General features: G+C 39.1%; 2 protein-coding genes across 2 annotated transcripts in view; both read right to left on the bottom strand.

Moving 5' to 3' along the window:
• The window catches only part of LOC137279048 (receptor-type tyrosine-protein phosphatase kappa-like), a 32,218-nt gene extending 12,531 nt beyond the window's left edge, over positions 1-19,687 (bottom strand). The window contains exons 1-4 of the mRNA XM_067811530.1: positions 19,664-19,687; positions 19,393-19,480; positions 15,930-16,040; positions 14,489-15,364 (exon numbers count right to left, since the gene is read on the bottom strand). Coding sequence (XP_067667631.1) covers positions 14,489-15,364; positions 15,930-16,040; positions 19,393-19,480; positions 19,664-19,687 — 1,099 coding nt within the window. The remainder of the gene's footprint in view (positions 1-14,488; positions 15,365-15,929; positions 16,041-19,392; positions 19,481-19,663) is intronic.
• LOC137278490 (scavenger receptor class F member 2-like) lies at positions 817-5,864 on the bottom strand. The gene is made up of 4 exons (XM_067810845.1): positions 5,760-5,864; positions 4,239-5,201; positions 1,887-1,986; positions 817-1,498 (listed from the first exon to the last, which is right to left on the bottom strand). The coding sequence occupies exons 2-4, from the start codon at positions 5,182-5,184 to the stop codon at positions 1,246-1,248; spliced, it is 1,299 nt and encodes a 432-aa protein (XP_067666946.1). The 5' UTR covers positions 5,185-5,201; positions 5,760-5,864; the 3' UTR covers positions 817-1,245.

The raw sequence follows: 19,687 nt of genomic DNA, 5'->3' as shown, positions 1-19,687 counted from the left end.
TCTTGTGCGTTCCTGATTCAATTATATACAAATCACCGTCAAACACATGAAAAGTCACTTCAAGAGACCACTTGAACAGAAACGGCATTATGGCATAAGACACAATAGCATCCAACATCCGTTTTGGTTTCTGGTGCCTTAAATAAGAATACATCTCTTCATGATGTTTTCTGTGAAAAGTAAAAACTTTGTCGAGACTTAAGGTTTTGAATGATATGATCCTGATGAAACAATCATTAGCATCGCATATCACCGCCTTAACAATGAGTCCATGTCTTTTTATGTGTGTTGATGAATTATTATTCCTCCCAAAAGTAAAAACTACCGTATTTGAAAAGACCGCTGTTCCAAACAAGGTGAAATGTTTGTTATGTGAAAATGAATTTGAAAGTGCAAGATAAGGTAGTGTTTAGAGGCACTGTTTACACATGAACTGATGTATTGTAAATTTGATAAAGATATAGTTCATATTTTCTGCCGCTGACGTTTATGCTGTTGGGGACGGCCATGTATAATGATTTCTAACTTATCCTCCTCTTTATCATGTGACTCCTCATTATGTTTCCTGTAAGATACTACCGTCAAGAAGTCATATGCTTTTCCAGTCAATATATGCACTGCTTTTACTTGTAAGCAGATCCAATTTGGCTACACACAGCGGCATAGCGTTTTGCCCATTACTACTGTAGAACTAGTACCAATCTCATTATATTTTATAATCATTAACATCATTATATTGATGTTCTTCCTTCTGAGAGAGCGGACCTGACATTATGGGGGGTATATAATTTGTTAAAAAATAAAGAAAAAATCTGGTAACATTTTGATTTTCACTCATTTCTAAGCACGCCGCGAAGGAATCAATAAGGAAAGCATTGTAACGACTTTAATAGGATTTAGTTACAAAATTAATTAGCGACTCAAAATTAGAGATACAAGTTTTTGCTTTGATCAGAGCAAAGTTTCTGCCATTTACATGGGAACTTCAAAAACGACTCTTCATGACACACAACAAATATAGTTGCATTTAAGACATCACATAACATATTTTTCCATGTTTCATTTCCTTCAAGAAATGTGTATTTTGAAAACCATATATCCATACAGGAAAGCATTCAAAGACCGTATGCATTATATACATGAACGAAACATTGATAGAGATGTTATCCCAGGTAAGGAGACACTAATGACATCGTCAAATTGCAGTAATAAATGGATAATATATAACTGACACTCAAGTTTATTTCACTGCCAAGTATACAATAACGGCGTGTAGCCAGCGTCTGGTTGGGGCGGTTGCAGCTGTTCGTAGCCTCTCTCGTTATTCACATCCGGGATCACATCATACTGAGACCCTTCACTGTCGCGTGATGCATTAAACTCATGGAGTGAGATTTCCTCTGCCCTGCGTGATCCACTAAATTCATCTGGCCTGTTGTCGGGGTTGATTGGTGGTATACTTCTATGGAAGTCCGGACACCATGTACACTCTCTTCTCCTGAAATTGAGCAGATCGATGCTCATGATGTTGGTCATTGGATTGTCTGATCCAGACTTGATTATTTACAGACCGCAACCATATGAGTGGAATATTGTTGAGTGTGGCGTAAAACTAAACTCATTCACACTCTCTCCTCCTGATACAAACAAGCTGGCAAAAGTGTTCACATATGTTGAGGGTTTCAGATACATATATACCAAGAAGGAATTTCTGTTAATGTTATAAGATTGGGAGATATGATAATGCCAATTACTCTGGACTCACAGTACTGTCAGAGAAACAGAAACTATATTACAAATTATTCATTTCAGGTTCACGATATTGTCTGGTTTTATCTGGCGTAATTTCTTTCACCTCTATCAAAATGAGTTTGAGAACATTTCACCTGACGATTATGACCACGGTGACAAGGAAGAGAACGCCGAGACATGATGACAAGATGACGACAAGTCTGTGAAGGGACTGGACGTAGGAGTCGTGGGACACTGAAACCATGACAACAGTAGCATCGTTATGCACAGTACCCGCCATATGTGTGTATGTATGTATGTATGTATGTATGTATGTGCGTGCGTGTGTGCGTGCGTGCGTGCGTGCGTGCGAAGCCATGTTCGCTTATACGCAAGTGCGTAGGTGCGTGTGGATGGATAGTATCTGCCGGGTTTTGATATAAATGCAAAGTTTAGTTTTCAGATGGTGTGCAACCTTTCGGTTTCATAAGGAAACATAGACAAGGAATATGAATTAAGGAAAACAATAGCTCTATACGGATTGATATTCCTTTCAGGCTACAGAACCTCTCTTCCCACTATTCTCCGAAACAAACATGCTTCAACCACAGCTTCATTGGATATTATGCTTGAGAGAGGGTGCCTCCTCTTTATGTGATGATGAATATGAAAAAGCTTACAAAACACTTGACATTTTCTATTTGACAATTTGGTTTCATTATTTGAAGTATCCCTTTAAGAAATTCTTTCGGTCTTCCACCTGGACTTAAATATATACAATATCAATTTGGTAGCATCGTTATATATCCTTGACAGTTTCTGCAGAATTAGTGTAATGCATTTAGATGGACGTATGTATTATGTATGTGCGTGCGTGCGTACACATGATTCCAATTTCACAAAGAAACATGGGCAAGGAATATGAATATAAGGAAAACAACAGCTAATACGGACTGATATTCTTGCCTGACTGGTGAAAATCTGAGAGCCAAACATTTCCCAAACGAACACACTTACTTCAATCACAGCCTCAAGACAAAATATTGATTCTTCGTCACCACTCGTCGCTTTCCATATCCTCCAAGAAGACCTGCCCCTCACAATTCGTCACCACTGGGCCCTTTCCATAACCTCCAATATGACCTGCCCCCCACAATTCTTCACCACTGGCCCCTTTCTACAACCTCCAAGAATACATGCCACCACAATTCGTTACCACTGGCCCCTTTCCGTAACCTGCAAGAAGACCTGCCCCTAATGAACGTGGTGCTTTGATAAAAACAACCCTGACTACTTAAATACCTTATGGTATTATGCTATTGTTTGAAAAATTATGAGGAATGTATACCGTCATATTCAAGGTACCATGAACGTACCTTAAAGAATTGTGTTGTCTAATGTGAAGTTTCTCTTATAAAAAATCAAGTGTTGAGAGATTCAAATACACGCACGCGTGTTGACATAACGGTTCTCAAAAGAATACTATAAATTTATTTTTATATCTGTATAACTAATCAACCTTATTCTTTAACACTGAACAAATATTTCACATCTCTGGGAATATTTTAATCTGACTTTTTGGGTGTCATTCATATATTTTTTCGTCGAGTATGTTTTTTTTGCGAATTCCACTTGAGGTATGACTGTAAGGTTACACAAGTGTTCACTTTGAGAAATATTTTCAAGTCATTTTGCAGTTTCTGCTTTGAGATTTAATGTAGCTTGTGGTTTTCTAAAACTAAATATTATTTCCATATTCATTAAAAAAATCCCATTTGTGGTTATTTAACTCTATTTAGAAATATATATAAGATGAACATATGGTAATGATTACGTTAGAATGTGTCTTTAACAAATGTTTCTCTCTTTTTTAAGTTGCATTAAGGTTTATTCTCGACAATAAATGAGCAAAAACAACCCCATTGCATTGTGAAGTATTTTACGACCTCATCAATAACCAGAGTTGTTTGTGATGTCTATTTTCACACGAGAAAGTTCGGACCGGCCAAAAAGCAGGTCATTGTCTGAGTAGGTTAATGAGACCCATGTCTCGGTATGGTTAGATATTTTGCTTGAGATGAGGAGTATTGCATCGTTTTCATATGATGATGAATATGAAAAAGATTTATTAACTAAAACTGGACATTTTCTATTTGACAATTTGTTTTCATTTTTAGAAGTAGCCTTGTATGAAATTATTTACATCTCCCACCTAGACTTAAATATACATAGTATCGGTTTCGCCAAGCATACCCTCTGTCTACACTTGAAACAATGGTGTGCCATATTCCCTTAAAGAAGCCACAGAGCAGGAGAGTGAATACATTCTATGTCCTCTGTTTTCCCTATTGTAATCTGTGTAGCTACTTAATGACTAATATAACAAACAAATACCTTTAAATACACCAACAACACAAATCTGAGTAAACATTATTCTTAACATCAAAGGTCACGCAGCCCCGTCATGTTACACCTGTCACAGTAATCTCCGTACTTGCGATACTCACATCCCTGGCAGGAGCCAGTGTTTTTGTTGCAAACTGAACAGTGCCTCGGACACTCCATGTCACAGTAGTCTCCCCACAGTCCATCTCGACATCCCAGAGTACAGACAGGTTTACTTCCACCTGTGTCGTTAGTGACACATTCCATGTCTGTACAGCTGCTACTGCATGTGAGCCTACAGTGCTGACCGTATGTACCAGCTACACATCCATCTGAACACGAACCATTGCCTCTGCTACACTTGTCGGTGGCACAGTTCTCAGGGCATTTAACAGAACCATAATCACATTTCCCGTTGTTCTGATTGCAGGTTTCATTCAGACAATTGTCGCTGCATTTCTCCTGGCACTGTGTTTTGAAGAAGCCAGGTTTACAAGGACTACATCTCCCATCTCCACTACATGTCTCGCTGCCACAGTTCCTGGAACACTTCTTCCGACATTGTTCACCATAATATCCCTGCATACACGCCATGCATGATCCATTCTGGTGGCATGTACCGTGGAGACATGTGTCACTGCAGACTGAGTTGCAATGCCGTCCAAACATCCCCTCTATGCACCCATGTGTACATTCACCTGTTGTGCTGTTGCATGATGTATTTAGACATTTACTATTGCATTGTTTGTCACATGTTGCTCCGTATAAGTTTCCTGAACACCCACAGGAACAAGAACCATCTCGACGGGCACAGTTCGAGACGCCGTACCCACAAACCCTACAGTGGTCACAGTTGAATTCACATTGTTGTCCATATCTCCCCTCAGTGCAGCCATGAACACATTCCCCTGACCACTGGTAACACACCAGACTCCGGCACCCAGCTCCACAATGTTTGTTACAGGCTTCTCCCCATCTTCCCGTTATCGGACACGTTCTGGTACATTCATCATGGTCATCCTGAGTTTGTCTGTGACATTGTGTGCAAGAATCGCCCTTTCTGTACATACCTACTGGACAATCTACTGAAACAGAAAACCCAAAATATCAATAATGGATGATTTCGTACTGTCGTTTGTGCACAAGCGGTTTAGACAATTATATCATGGTTTGTAATGATGTTCGATAAGATGTGACAGCATTGGTTATATTTCAGCCAAACCAATGATAATTAGACCGATTCTGAGATTCGAACCCTCATTCATGTGACGTTAAAAAAGCGAAATGAAACAGATTTGAGCAAAGTACAATATGACCAAACATTAAGACAGGAGTGCACAATGTGTCAATGTATCATTGGTAATCATTTGACATGTCACAAGCTAACAAGCTGAAGGGGAATGGATGGAAGATTTCAATCAGGTTCCTGTATTATAGTGTATCCTCTTCTTTGCAGTAAGTCGGTAAGTCAGGTAATTATTCTCACTGTGCATAGAATTTACTGGCATTGAATGCTTATAATAAGTAGCGTGTTATATTCAACACAAGCAATTCACGTATTACTGTGTCAGTGTTGGTTTGTCATACATCTCTGTATGTGATCTATTTGGAAGGCAATGAAACATGATGTCAGCAACACCAACCCGTCACGTTACAGCGACCGCACGTCTTCCGGCAGCGTTCAGCGATACCTGGCTGTCCACAACGTCTCTTGAGACATAACTTTGGACTTGCATCCCGGCACGTTGCACCATCTGTGAAATCATGACGCTGTGTGCAATTATTTAGATACACATATTCTGCAGCGTTTCTTGCTTTTAATTGCAGTAAACTGCGTTTAACGCACTTTGTATATGTTTTTACCATAATGATGTTACTATGGTTTCATCCAAGTAGAATTAGAGGCCCCTTTCAGTTCGTTACATGATATTATATACCGTAAACTACGTTTGTAACGAACACTGCGTTTTGATCACGGCCACTTGATGTACAGTTCAACCACAGAGTGTATAACTACGGTTTCATACAACTGAAATTAGATGTCACTATAAGTTGGTTACTTGTAGAAACACGAGCAATAGATGAAGTGTGGATGTATCGATTGAACATGTTTAATAATTTCATTCTGAAACATATCGGGCGACTTGAACACATTATCGTGTATGGATTACATTTTCAAATCGACAGGGAATGTATAATAGATATATCAAGCACATATATCAAATTAGATATATATTAGATATAAAAAACCGAAATGTTTTGGTGTTCAGATTGTTGTATTCACAGGAACGAATTTTGAAGTAAAACTAAATACTCGTTCGAATGCAAGATCTGTTGACTTGACAAGATCTTCGACTGTTATTGCCTCGTATGCGACTACTACCTACTGAATTCAAGTACTCCTTGAGAACAATGCAGGGCCTCCATTTCATTATTGGGACAACGTTTGCAAAACGCTTTATGAATTAGGAGTTTCATTAGAAGTAGAACTGACGAACTAGGAACTTAATGGTAATGTGTAAACCTCATGTAACTGAACTGAAGTGTAATTCACTTACAGACAAAGTTTGAAATGCACGAATTTCCTAAACAGTTACCAATGAAACCTCCACATTGCCCACAAAATATGTACGCAGCCGTTTCACAGACGTTTTACAGAGTTATTACAAACGGACCATAACTAGTTAGGGAACCTACGAACCGCAGCGACCATGACTGTATCGGTTTAGTATCGAAAATTGAGATAAGCAGATCAACATGAATCATGAAACACCATGGCGTTGATTTCTACATGGACAGCTTCTCCGGGCAACTACACCGTCGTTTTGCCAGCCATACAATATCCTTCCGTATTACAATGGCCGTTGAAGTAATCATTGTTTCTAACCAATTTCCAGAAGTATATATAACGTATGTCTTGTGAATACTTTTTCTAAATGTTGTGTGGTGAAGTCATAATTACCGACGACTCGACAGGACATAGAATGTTACAAGTGAGAGATACCGTTGTATGTTCTACACAAAGGCTAGAGAGTTGGAAAGCTAAAGCCATTCTTCTGGTCATACTGTCATCAGTGGGGTGTTTTGTCAGCTTGCAAGTTCTAGATCTAAATACAGAACAAACGAACGCGTCTCACTGACATCCTATAGTTCTAGTCCCGATTGGAAAACCATGTGTTGGTATTCAGCATTGTAGTTAGGTGACGGTTAGTCCTGAGTCACTTAACGTTAGACCACAGATGAAACCAATATTGTATGCTATATACATTTACTTAAGGCAACAACTGAAGACGTCTCACTGACCTCCCATAGTTCTAGCATCAGTTGCAAAACCACGTGTTGGTATCCAGCATTGACGGTTAGTCCACAGATGAAACCAAGATTGTATGCTCTATACATTTGCTTACAACCCACTTTCAGCTCTTTCCTAGATGTTGAAATCATTCTGTCCATGATTCCATAACTAACCTGTCTGATCTCCACTTATGGTCACTACAAGTGTGTACAGGCAGATAATACATCTCAGATCTGTGGTCTCAAGCAAACGTCGGGCCTACAACACAGAATAATTATTGTCGATTGAGCGTATACACCTATTTAGAATTATTCATGCGATAAATATGGAAATCTTTGAATATGTATCAAACGTGAATGGAAAAGTACAATACCAAAACTGAAAAACTTAACATTCTTTAACTTCAAGGTTTTCCTATGAGGTTTTCCGTATAGCTGTACATGTTCTGTCGTATTGTGAACCATTCTTTCTGTTTCCTACTTCTACTGCTATTCGAAATGAATCACAGGAAGTTTCGCTAATAGTCTGCCATCCCAACTTTGGGAACACCCCTTTTGTCTAATGTCTTCCAAATAACGCCAACTGACCACATGCCATTAACGCATACCTTAATGATCCCCTTTGACGTAAGAAGAAAGAAATAGATTTGTTGGCAACATGGGAAAAAGTTACTCCGGTAACTATCATTTAATATTCTGTTTGTTTTGATGTGAAGAAACAGGGGTGTAGTCTCAGTAAAAGTAAGGGATTACGGGTCAATTCAGAGCGCAATTCAATGCATAACCTCGGGTCACAGTAGTGGGGGCTTCAGGTCCACGTGTCTGTATCAAACGAATGTCGTAACTGCATGAAAGACAATAACACTTTACTTAGAGGCCGCTAGCCAATTCCGCTTCAAAATGAAAGATACCAGTGTCAGTGTCGTGATAGATCAAGACGTGTGGAACACGTTTCCTTTGTGATCATTTGACGTGTCAGGTAAAACAGGAAGTAGCTGCTTTGTGACGCATTCTGTGAACACTGTGGAAGTCATCAAAGTGTGATAGTCACGACCATCAGTAGATTTGGGTCTGAACACCAAGTCACATCCAAGTCAGTTTTATTGCAACTATTTGTTTTTCATATTGCGTCAAGGGGGATCATTAAGATACACGTACATGGCATATGATCTGTTGGTGCTATTTTTTGGAAGATATTTGACAAAAGGGATGTTCCAAAAGCTGGGTTGACAGACTACAGATGTGTGAAGGTTTACAACCGTAGCTCCGAATGGCTTTGTTGGGCAAATACATTTGTCAGTGTAACTCACCATGGCTGTAATTTGAGTTTTGGATGACTATATTAAACATTGATTCAAACCGTTATAAATCTCTAACTCTTTCATGACGTGGACACATTGGTGTGAGTCATTACGTATTCACTATTATCATCCAATAACGTTAAGATGTATATCGACCCTGAAACATGAGTGTGATGTAAGATCAGTGCAGTCTTTCAAACATGGTGTCTGTGATACGTCAACAAACTGGCGTTGATTGTAAGTATACACATACGTATTTATAACCATAAATGTGTTTATTATTTTTATTATACGTGAATGAAAAATGTGAAATAATTTACAGTTTTAATGTACTGAAGAGTAAACAGTATTTACCTTCATGGTGTGCATAGAAGCGCTTGTGCCAGTGTACTGTGTGATGGATTGTGATCGGTTTCCGAGCTCTGTTTTCTATTTCCTTTTCCCTGCTGCCACAATGACGCACAGGATGATGGTCTCGCCCTGCTTCAGTCAGTTGTTTCATGTTTACTTATAGACTGTAGAGGTTAGATATCTTATCACTGTTAGCAGTTTAATATCTTTTGTACTTTACATATTCTTTGATCGGCATTCTATAAGTTGGTGAGTGAAAAATGAAGCATGTGACTTTATGGATGCAATAGACCAAAGGTGTCAACCATAAAGTTACATGCTTCACTTTTGTGCGTTTATGGTGAGTAAATGAATGTGTAGATCATCAATTATCCCTCCTTTGTATACATGGTTAGGGTGTATGTCGACCCAGTAATAGATCTATGCCCAGGTGGAAATGGGTACGTTCTAATTTTACACCTGAACCATACATTTGGTGAACGTGGATTATTGAATTTCATGTTTGGATATTTATACCCACACTGCTTCACATGACTGCAGATGCATGTGAATGAGTGAGTGAGTGAGTTGGGATTTAGAAAATGGTATATTCCAGCAATATCATGGCGGGGGACACTAGAAATCGGTTTCACGGAATGTGTCCATATGGGAAACTGAACCCGGGTCTTCGGCGTGACAACGCTTTAACCACTAGGCTACCCCACCGCCCCTGGAACATGTGGGATGATGATATTTTACATGTGTATGTGCATGCGTGCGCACGCACGATCGTATGTCATGTAATGTGTTTGAAAGGTAAACTTATCAAAGAGACGTTCATGGCAGTTAAATGTTTGATGGGGTTTGCAGGATATTGTTGTGCCATCTTGTATTATGCCCTGACAAGGAAACGGTATTTCAAATCTTGCTGCTACCGATCATGAACATGAACGTGAAGACTTATTTGTTACATATGTTATTTCTTCTGACAGTAAGAAAACTGCATAGGCGACCTTCTTCATGTCACAGTCAATCATAGAGATAAGACATTATCATTCTAATCAAAGATGGCGTAGTTAATACTTTTTTCTTGTGAGTTCCTGATTCGATTATATACAGACCACCGTCAAACACATGAAAAGTCACGTCAAGGGACCACTTGAACAGAAACGGCATTATGGCATAAGACACAATGGCATCCAACATCCGTTTTGGTTTCTGGTGCCTTAAATAAGAATATATCTCTTCATGATGTTTTCTGTGAACAATAAAAACTTAAAATAAAGACTTAAGGTTTTGAATGATATGATCCTGATGAAACAACTTAGGCTACAACATATCCTCATTAGCATCACATATCCTTAACAATGAGTCCATGTCTTTTCATGTGTGTTGATTGTCTGACAGTAATCTAAATATTATTCCTCCCACAAGTACAAAACTACCGTATTTGAAAAGACCACTGTTCCAAACAAGGTGAAATGTTTGTTATGTGAAAATGCATTTGAAAGTGCAAGATACAGTAGTGTTTAGAGGCACTGTTTACACATGAACTGATGCATTGTAAAACAAATTCACAACGCTGAAAGGATTATTGTCATGAGTTCTATGAAAGTAAAAAATCAGTGAAAATTGACAAATTCTTAACAATCTTGACACCAAATGCAGCTGTCATGCACGATTTTTTCATGTGCTGTTCAGCAAAGTTGATGCACGAGCCTCCTGCAGTTCATATGTATACGATTGGCAGCTTCTTCCTCCAAGTTAGTAGTGAAATTGCGTTATAACCGCGCGCGCACACACACACACACACACACACACACACACACACACACACAACCTTTAATAAGAAATATACATTGTGTTACCTCTTGCTCCACATCGAATCTGTTGGGTTTTTTTTCGGTAAAGATATAGTTCGTATTTTCTGCCGTTGACGTTTATGCTATTGGGGACGGCCACGTATAATGAATTCCAGTGATTTCCAACTTAATATGTGACTCCTCTTTATGTCCCCTGTAAGATACTACCGTCAAGAAGTCATATGCGTTTCCAGTTAATATATGCATTGCTGTTACATGTAAGTAGATCCCATTTGGCTACACACAGCGGCATAGCGTTTTGCCCATTACTACAGTAGAACTAGTACCAATCTCATTATATTTTATAATCATTAACATCATTATATTGATGTTTTTCCTTCTGAGAGAGCTGACCTGACATTTCTGGGGGTATATAGTCTGTTAAAAAGTAAAGGAAAATTCTGGTAACAATTTGGGTTTCACCCTTTTGTAAGCACGCCGCGAAGGAATCAATAAGGAAAGCATTGTAACTACTTTTATAGAATTTATTTACAAACATAATTAGCGACTCAAAATTAGAGATACAAGTTTTTGCAAGAGCAAAGTTTCTGCCATTTACATGGGAACTTCGAAAACGACTCTACATGACACACAACAAATATAGTTGCATTTAAGACATCACATAATACATTCTTCCATGTTTCATTTCCTACAAGAAATATGTATTTTGAAAACCCTATATCCATACGGGGAAGCATTCAAAGACCATATGCATTATATACATGAACGAAATATTGATAGAGATGTTATTCCAGGTAAGGAGACACTAATGACATCGTTAAATTGCAGTAATAAATGGATAATAATATAACTGACACTCAAGTTTATCTCACTGCCAAGTATATAATAACGGCATGTAGCCAGCGTCTGGTTGGGGCGGTTGCAGCTGCTCGTAGCCTCTCTCGTTATTCACATCCGGGATCACATCATACTGAGACCCTTCACTGTCACGTGATCCATCAAATTCATGGAGTGAGATTTCCTCTGGCCTGCGTGATCCATTAAACTCATGGAGTGAGATTTCCTCTGGCCAGTTGTCAGGGTTGATTGGTGGTATACTTCTATGGAAGACCGGACACCATGTACACTCTCTTCTCCTGAAATTGAGCAGATCGATGCTCATGATCTTGATCACTGGATTGTCTGATCCAGACTTGATTATTTACAGACCGCAACCACATGGCTGGAATATTGTTGGGTGCGGCGTAAAACTAAACTCATTCACACTCTCTCCTCCTGATACAAACAAGTTGGCAAAAGTGTTCATATATGTTAAGGGTTTCAGATACACACATAGCAAGAAGGAATTTCTGTTAATGTTATAAGAGTCAGAGATATGATAATGCCAGTTACTCTGGACTCACAGTACTGTCATAGAAACAGAAACTATATTACAAATAATTCATTTCAGGTTCATATCTGGCGTAATTTCTTTCGCCTCTATCAAAATGAGTTTGAGAACATTTCACCTGACGATTATGATCACAATGACAAGGATGAGAACGCCGAGACATGATGACAAGATGACGACAAGTCTGTGAAGGGACTGGACGTAGGAGCCGTGGGACACTGAAACCATGACAACAGTAGCATCGTTATACACAGTACCCGCCATATGTATGTATGTATGTATGTATGTATGTGTGTGTGTGTGTGCGTGCGTGCGTGCGTGCGTGCGTGCGTGCGTGCGTGCGTGCGTGCGTGCGTGTGTATATATGTATGTATATAAGCCATGTTCGCTTATGCGTAGGTGCGTGTGGATGAATAGTATCTGCAGGGTTTTGATATAAATGCAAGGTTTAGTTTTCAGATGGTGTACAACCTTTCGGTTTCGTAAGGAAACATAGACAAGGAATGTGAATTAAGGAAAACAATAGCTCTATACGGATTGATATTCTTGTCTGACTGGTGAAAATCTGAGAGCCAACCATTTCCCAAACGAACACACTTACTTCAATCACAGCCTCAAGACAAATATTGATCCTTCGTCACCACTCGTCGCTTTCCATAACCTCCACGAAGACCTGCCCCTCACAATTCGTCACCACTGGCCCCTTTCCGTAACCTCCAAGAAGACCTGCCCCTAATGAATGTGGTGCTTTGATAAAAACAATCCTGACTAGTTAAGTCCCTTATGGTATTATGCTATTGTTTGAAAAATCATGAGGAATGTATACCGTCATATTCAAGGTACTATGAACGTACCTTAAAGAATTGTGCTGTCTAATGTGAAGTGTCTTTTATAAAAAATCAAGTGTTGAGAGATTCAAATACACGCACGTGTGTTGACATAACGGTTACTATAAATTTATTTTCATATCTGTATAACTAATCAACCTTATTCTATAAACACTGATCAAATATTTCACATCTCTGGTAATATTTTAATCTGACTTTTTGGGTGTCATTCATATATTTTTCCCTCGAATATGTGTTTTTAGCGAATTCCACTTGAGGTATGACTGTAAGGTTACACAAGTGTTCACTTTGAGAAATATTTTCAAGTCATTTTGCAGTTTCTGCTTTGAGATTTAATGTAGCTTGTGGTTTTCTAAAACTAAATATTATTTCCATATTCATAAAAAAAATCCCAATTGTGGTTATTTAACTCTATTTAGAAATATATATAAGATGAACATATGGTAATGATTACGTTAGAATGTGTCTTTAACAAATGTTTCCCTCCTTTTTAAGCTGTATTGAAGTTTATTCTCGAACATGAATAAGCAAAAACAACCCCATTGCATTGTGAAGTATTTTACGACCTCATCAAACAGGGACGGTCTGTGACATCTTAGCTAAGGTCACGCTGCTTACACCTTGCCATACAACTTAGAAATATGGTGCTATTAAAGTTTGAAGTTAAAATTCATTTGGAAATATCACTTTCTTATGAAACAAGGAAACTGAGTTCAGTGTAACCAGAGTTGTTTGTGATGTCTATTTTCACACGAGAAAGTTCGGACCGGCTAAAAAGCAGGCCATTGTCTGAGTAGGTTAATGAAACCCATGTTTCGGTATGGTTAGATATTTTGCTTGAGATGAGGAGGATTGCATCGTTTTCATATGATGATGAATATGAAAAAGAGTTATTAACTAAAACTGGTCATTTTCTATTTGACAATTTGTTTTCATTTTTAGAAGTAGCCCTGTATGAAATTCTTTATATCTCCCACCTAGACATAAATATACATAGTATCGGTTTGGCCAAGCATACCCTCTGTCTACACTTGAAACAATGGAGTGACATATTCCCTTAAAGAAGCCACAGAGCAGGAGAGTGATTATATTCAATGTCCTCTGTTTTCCCTACTGTAATCTGTGTAGCTACTTAATGACTAATATAACTAACAAATACCTTTAAATAGACCAACAACACAGATCTGAGTAAACATTATTCTTAACATCAAAGGACACACAGCCCCGTCATGTTACACCTGTCACAGTAATCTCCGTACTTGCGATACTCACATTCCTGGCAGGACCCAGTGTTTTTGTTGCAAACTGAACAGTGCCTGGGACACTCCATGTCACAGTAGTCTCCCCACAGTCCATCTCGACATCCCACAGTACAGACAGGTTTACTTTTACCTGTGTCGTTAGTGGCACATTCCATGTCTCTACAGCTGCTACTGCATGTGAGCCTACAGTGCTGACCGTATGTACCAGCTACACATCCATCTGAACACGAACCATTGTCTCTGCTACACTTGTCGGTGGCACAGTTCTCAGGACATTTAACAGAACATGTGTCTCCATGCCAGCCCCAAACACAGCCATAGTCACATTTCCCGTTGTTCTGATTGCAGGTTTCATTCAGACAATTGTCGCTGCATTTCTCCTGGCACTGTGGTTTGAAGAAGCCAGGTTTACAAGGATTGCATTTCCCATCTCTAATACATGTCTCGCTGCCACAGTTCCTGGAACACTTCTTCCGACATTGCTCACCATAATATCCCTGCATACACGCCATGCATGATCCATTCTGGTGGCATGTACCGTGGAGACATGTGTCACTGCAGTCTGAGTTGCAATGCCGTCCAAACATCCCCTCTATGCACCCATGTGTACATTCACCTGTTGTGCTGTTGCATGATGTATTTAGACATTTACTATTGCATTGTTTGTCACATGTTGCTCCGTATAAGTTTCCTGAACACCCACAGGAACAAGAACCATCTCGACGGGCACAGTTCGAGACGCCGTACCCACAAACCCTACAGTGGTCACAGTTGATTTCACATTGTTGTCCATATCTCCCCTCAGTGCAGCCATCAACACATTCCCCTGACCACTGGTAACACACCAGACTCCGGCATCCAGCTCCACAATGTTTGTTACAGGCTTCTCCCCATCTTCCCGTTATCGGACACGTTCTGGTACATTCATCATGGTCATCCTGAGTTTGTCTGTGACATTGTGTGCAAGAATCGCCCTTTCTGTACATACCTACTGGACAATCTACTGAAACAGAAATCCCAAAATATCAATAATGGATGATTTCGTACTGACCTTTGTGTACAAGCGGTTTAGACAATTATATAAGGATTTGTAATGATGTTCGATAAGATGTGACAACATTGGTTATATTTCAGTCAAACCAATCATAATTAGACCGATTCTGAGATTCAAACCCTCATTCACGTGACTTTAAAAAGCGAAATGAAACAGATTTGAGCAAAGTACAATATGACCAAACATCAAGACAGGAGGGCACAATGTGTCAATGCATCACTGGTAATCATTTGACATGTGACAAGCTGACAAACTGAAGGGGAATGGATGGAAGATTTCAATCAGGTTCCTGTATTATAGTGTATCCTCTTCTTTTGCAGTAAGTCGGTTAGCCAGGTAATTACTCTCGCTGTGCATAGAATGTACTGACATTGAATCATTGCTTATTTTAAGTAGCGTGTTATCTGCCACACGAGCAATTCCCGTATTACTGTATCAGTGTTGGTTTGTCATACATCTCTGTATGTGATCTATTTGGAAGGCAATGAAACATGATGTCAGCAACACCAACCCGTCACGTTACAGCGACCGCACGTCTTCCGGCAGCGTTCAGCGATACCTGGCTGTCCACAAAGTCTCTTGAGACATAACTTTGGACTTGCATCCCGGCACGTTGCACCATCTGTGGAACCATGAAACAATGTATATCTGTTTAGATATATACTTTCTGCTTTTAATTACAGTAACCTGCGTTCATAACGAACTTTACATGTATTTTGGCCACAGTAGGTACAGCTATGGTTTCATGGAACTAGAATTAGTGGCCCCTTTCAGTTCGCTACATGATATTATATACCGTAAACTACTTTTATAAGGAACGCCCGTATAACGAACTGCGTGTGGCCAATGGCGTGGTTGATGTATAGTTCAGCCACTGTGTGTATAACAATGGTTTCATTCACTGGAGTTAGATGTCACTATGAGTTGGTTACTTGTAGCTACATGAACATTAGGTGAAGTGTGGATGTGTAGTAGAAAATGATTGATAATTTCATTCTGAAACATATCGGGCGACTTCAACACATTATCATGTATGGATTACATTTTCAAATCGACACTGTGACGGGAATGTATAATACAGTCGAACCCCATTGTCTCGAACTCGGTTGAGACGAATTCTCGGATGTGTCGAACTGACATCTCGGTCCCTGCCGATTTCCTTATATTTATCATTATTTTTACCCTGATGTGTCGAACTAGATGTGTCGAATTCCCGGTTGTGTCGAACTCATTTTAGGGTCCCCAAGGACTCTAACAAGTACAAATTTACCCTTTTGTCTCGAACTGTGAAAACTGTTTGTTGCAACTGAAAACTTCAGTCGCGCAATCGGAAGTCATCCTCATAAACGTGCTACCTAAAGATCAAAAGTAACGATTAACGGACTCAACAATCAAGTGACATGTTTAACTATGCATCTATACACACATTGTCAGCACACTTACCAACTGAACTTTACTCAAACAATTAACCATAATTAAGTTGTTACCAGTGACACGTTGATCACGGACCGACAGGATATCTCTAAACAAACAATGGCGCATGTTGTTGTCATGTGACAGTCTATGTTAGCGGTCATGTGATTTCCTTGAAAATACAAAATGAGAAGTGAGGAAAACGGAGTTGGATTATCTAAATTGATGTTTTGTTTTTGGTTTAGTATTTAAGGTGTAGGATCAATTTTTTTAACCAGTACGGTTAGTAACATGGCAGAGCAATTCAGCGAAGGATCCGATCAGCCCGGGGGGATAACTGGATCGCATGTTACATCTAGAAAGCGCAAATTATCTGTGAAGACGATAGAGACAAAATACGAGGCTGTCATAGCTGTGGAGTCGGGTGGAAAATCCAAAGCAGAAATTGCAAACAGACTGTAATTTCGGATTGTTTTTAAGAGATAAATTCCCCACTTGTACACGTATGTACATTCCGATTCCGTTTGTATGAACTATACAACTTTTTATACTGACTGAAAATGAATTAGTGCTGTCTACTAAATGGGATCGCTTGTGAGTTTGTTAAATTATTCTTGTTCTTATCTTTTTGTATGCATATTTATTTCCATGACGAATAAAGTGAATTGATTTACATTTGTACATGTTGTAATTTAAAGATCAATACTGCCGTAAACGTTTATTGCAAAGATATGTTGTTCGTATGTGTATCCTACTGCAAAATAACGATGTGTTAAGCACCGTGGTCGTGTTGGTTCTTGGTCTTTTCAATGCTGACGGATGTGTCGAACATTCGGATAAGTCGAACTTTCCCCTTGGACCCGACGAGTTCGACACAACGGGGTTTGACTGTAGATATATCAAACACATATATCAAATTGGATCTGTATTAGATATGTTATGAGTATGTAGTGAGAATAGCTTATATGTTATACTATACATATATCTGTAAATATGTTTATAAAATCTGAAGTTAATCTAAAATACTGTAACTACCTGTTCACCATGAAGCTAAGAAGCTCTGCTTACCACTCACCACTTTCCATTGTATGTAATTAAGCTGGGGTAAGGAAAATACAATAAGATTATATACCTACAGCTTGGTTTTGACTTGTTTAAGCAGGGTAACACCAAGAAAGGTGATCAGTTACCAGGTCGGGAGAGAAGAGGTTGACCAGGTCGGCTGTCTTTTTTTGTCACCTTGAGAGCGCCATGTCGGCATAGTTTATGACAATTATTTGGATTACGTGATCACATTCAGAGGAAGGAGATGGAACAGGAGCAATTGGAACTGTCATGTGATTAACGAAGTAAGACATACACTGTGATGCTTGTTTTGCCAGCATTAAAGCTATTGTTAAAATTGTTGTGTGATCTCTCCACTCGTAACAGATATTAAAAAAACCGAAATGTTCTCGTATTCAGATTGTTGTATTTACAGGAACGAATTTTGAAGAAAAACTAAATACTCGTTCGAATGCAAGACTTGTTGACTTGACAAGATCCACCTTATGTTCAACTCTTATTGCCTCGTATGCGACTACTACCTACTGAATTAAAGTACTCCTTGAGAACTCCATGGACTATGCAGGGTCTCCATTTCATTATTGGGACAACGTTTGCAAAACGCTTTATGAATTAGAAGTTTCATTAGAAGTAGAACTGACGAACTAGGAACTTAATGGTTATGTGTAAACCCCATGTAAGTGAACTGAAGTGTAAGTCACTTACAGACAAAGTTTGAAATGCACGAATTTCCTAAACAGTTACCAATAAAACCTCCACACTGCCCAAAATCTATGTACACAGCCGTTCACAGACGTTTTACAGAGTTATTACAAACGGGCCATAACTAGTTAGTGAACCTACGAACCGCAGCGACCATGACTGTATCGGTTTAGTATCGAACATTGAGATAAGCAGATCAACATGAAACATGAAACACCATGGCGATGATTTCTACATGGGCCGTTTCTCCGGGCAACTACACCGTCGTTTTGCCAGCCATACCATATCCTTTCGTAGTACAATGACCGTTAAAGTGATCATTGTTTCTTACCATTTTCTAGAAATATATATCGCGTATTTCTTGTGAATAAGTCTCCTAAATGTTCTTTCATGAAGACAACTACTCGGACAAAGAATGTTATTAGTGAGAGATTTCATATGCTTTTTATCGGCTGGATATACCGTTGTATGCTCTACACAAAGGCTGAACAGTTGGAAAGCTGAAGCCATTCTTCTGGTCATACTGTCATTAGGAGGGTGTTTCGTCAACTCGCAAGTTCTAGATCTAAATATAAACAACTGAAGACGTCTCACCGACCTCCCATAGTTCTAGTCCCGATTGCAAAACCATGTGTTGGTATCCAGCATTGTAGTTAGGTGACGGTTAGTCCTAGGTCACTTAACGCTAGACCACAGATGAAGCCACGAGTGCATGCTATATACATTTATTTACCACCTACTTTCAATCTTTTCCTAGGTGTTGAATTGGTTCTGCCCATGGCTTCATTACCTACCTGTCTGATCTCCATTTATGGCCGTTACAAGTGTGTACAGGCAGATTATACATCTCAGATCTGTGGTCCCTTCAATCAAACGTCGGCCCTACAACACAGAATAATTAGTGTCGATTGAACGTATACACAGGTGGATTTAGAATTAACCGTGCGATGACCATGGAAATCTTTGAATATGTATCAAACGTGATTGGAAAAAGAACAGTACCCAAATTGAAAAAGTTAACACTTTATCTTCAAGGTTTTCCTAGAAACGTTCGTATAGCTGTACATATTCTGTCGTATTGTGAACCAT

The sequence above is a fragment of the Haliotis asinina genome, chromosome 3 (assembly GCF_037392515.1).
Source record: "Haliotis asinina isolate JCU_RB_2024 chromosome 3, JCU_Hal_asi_v2, whole genome shotgun sequence".
Lineage (NCBI taxonomy): Eukaryota > Metazoa > Mollusca > Gastropoda > Lepetellida > Haliotidae > Haliotis > Haliotis asinina.
This window is presented reverse-complemented; position numbering and strand designations above follow the sequence as displayed.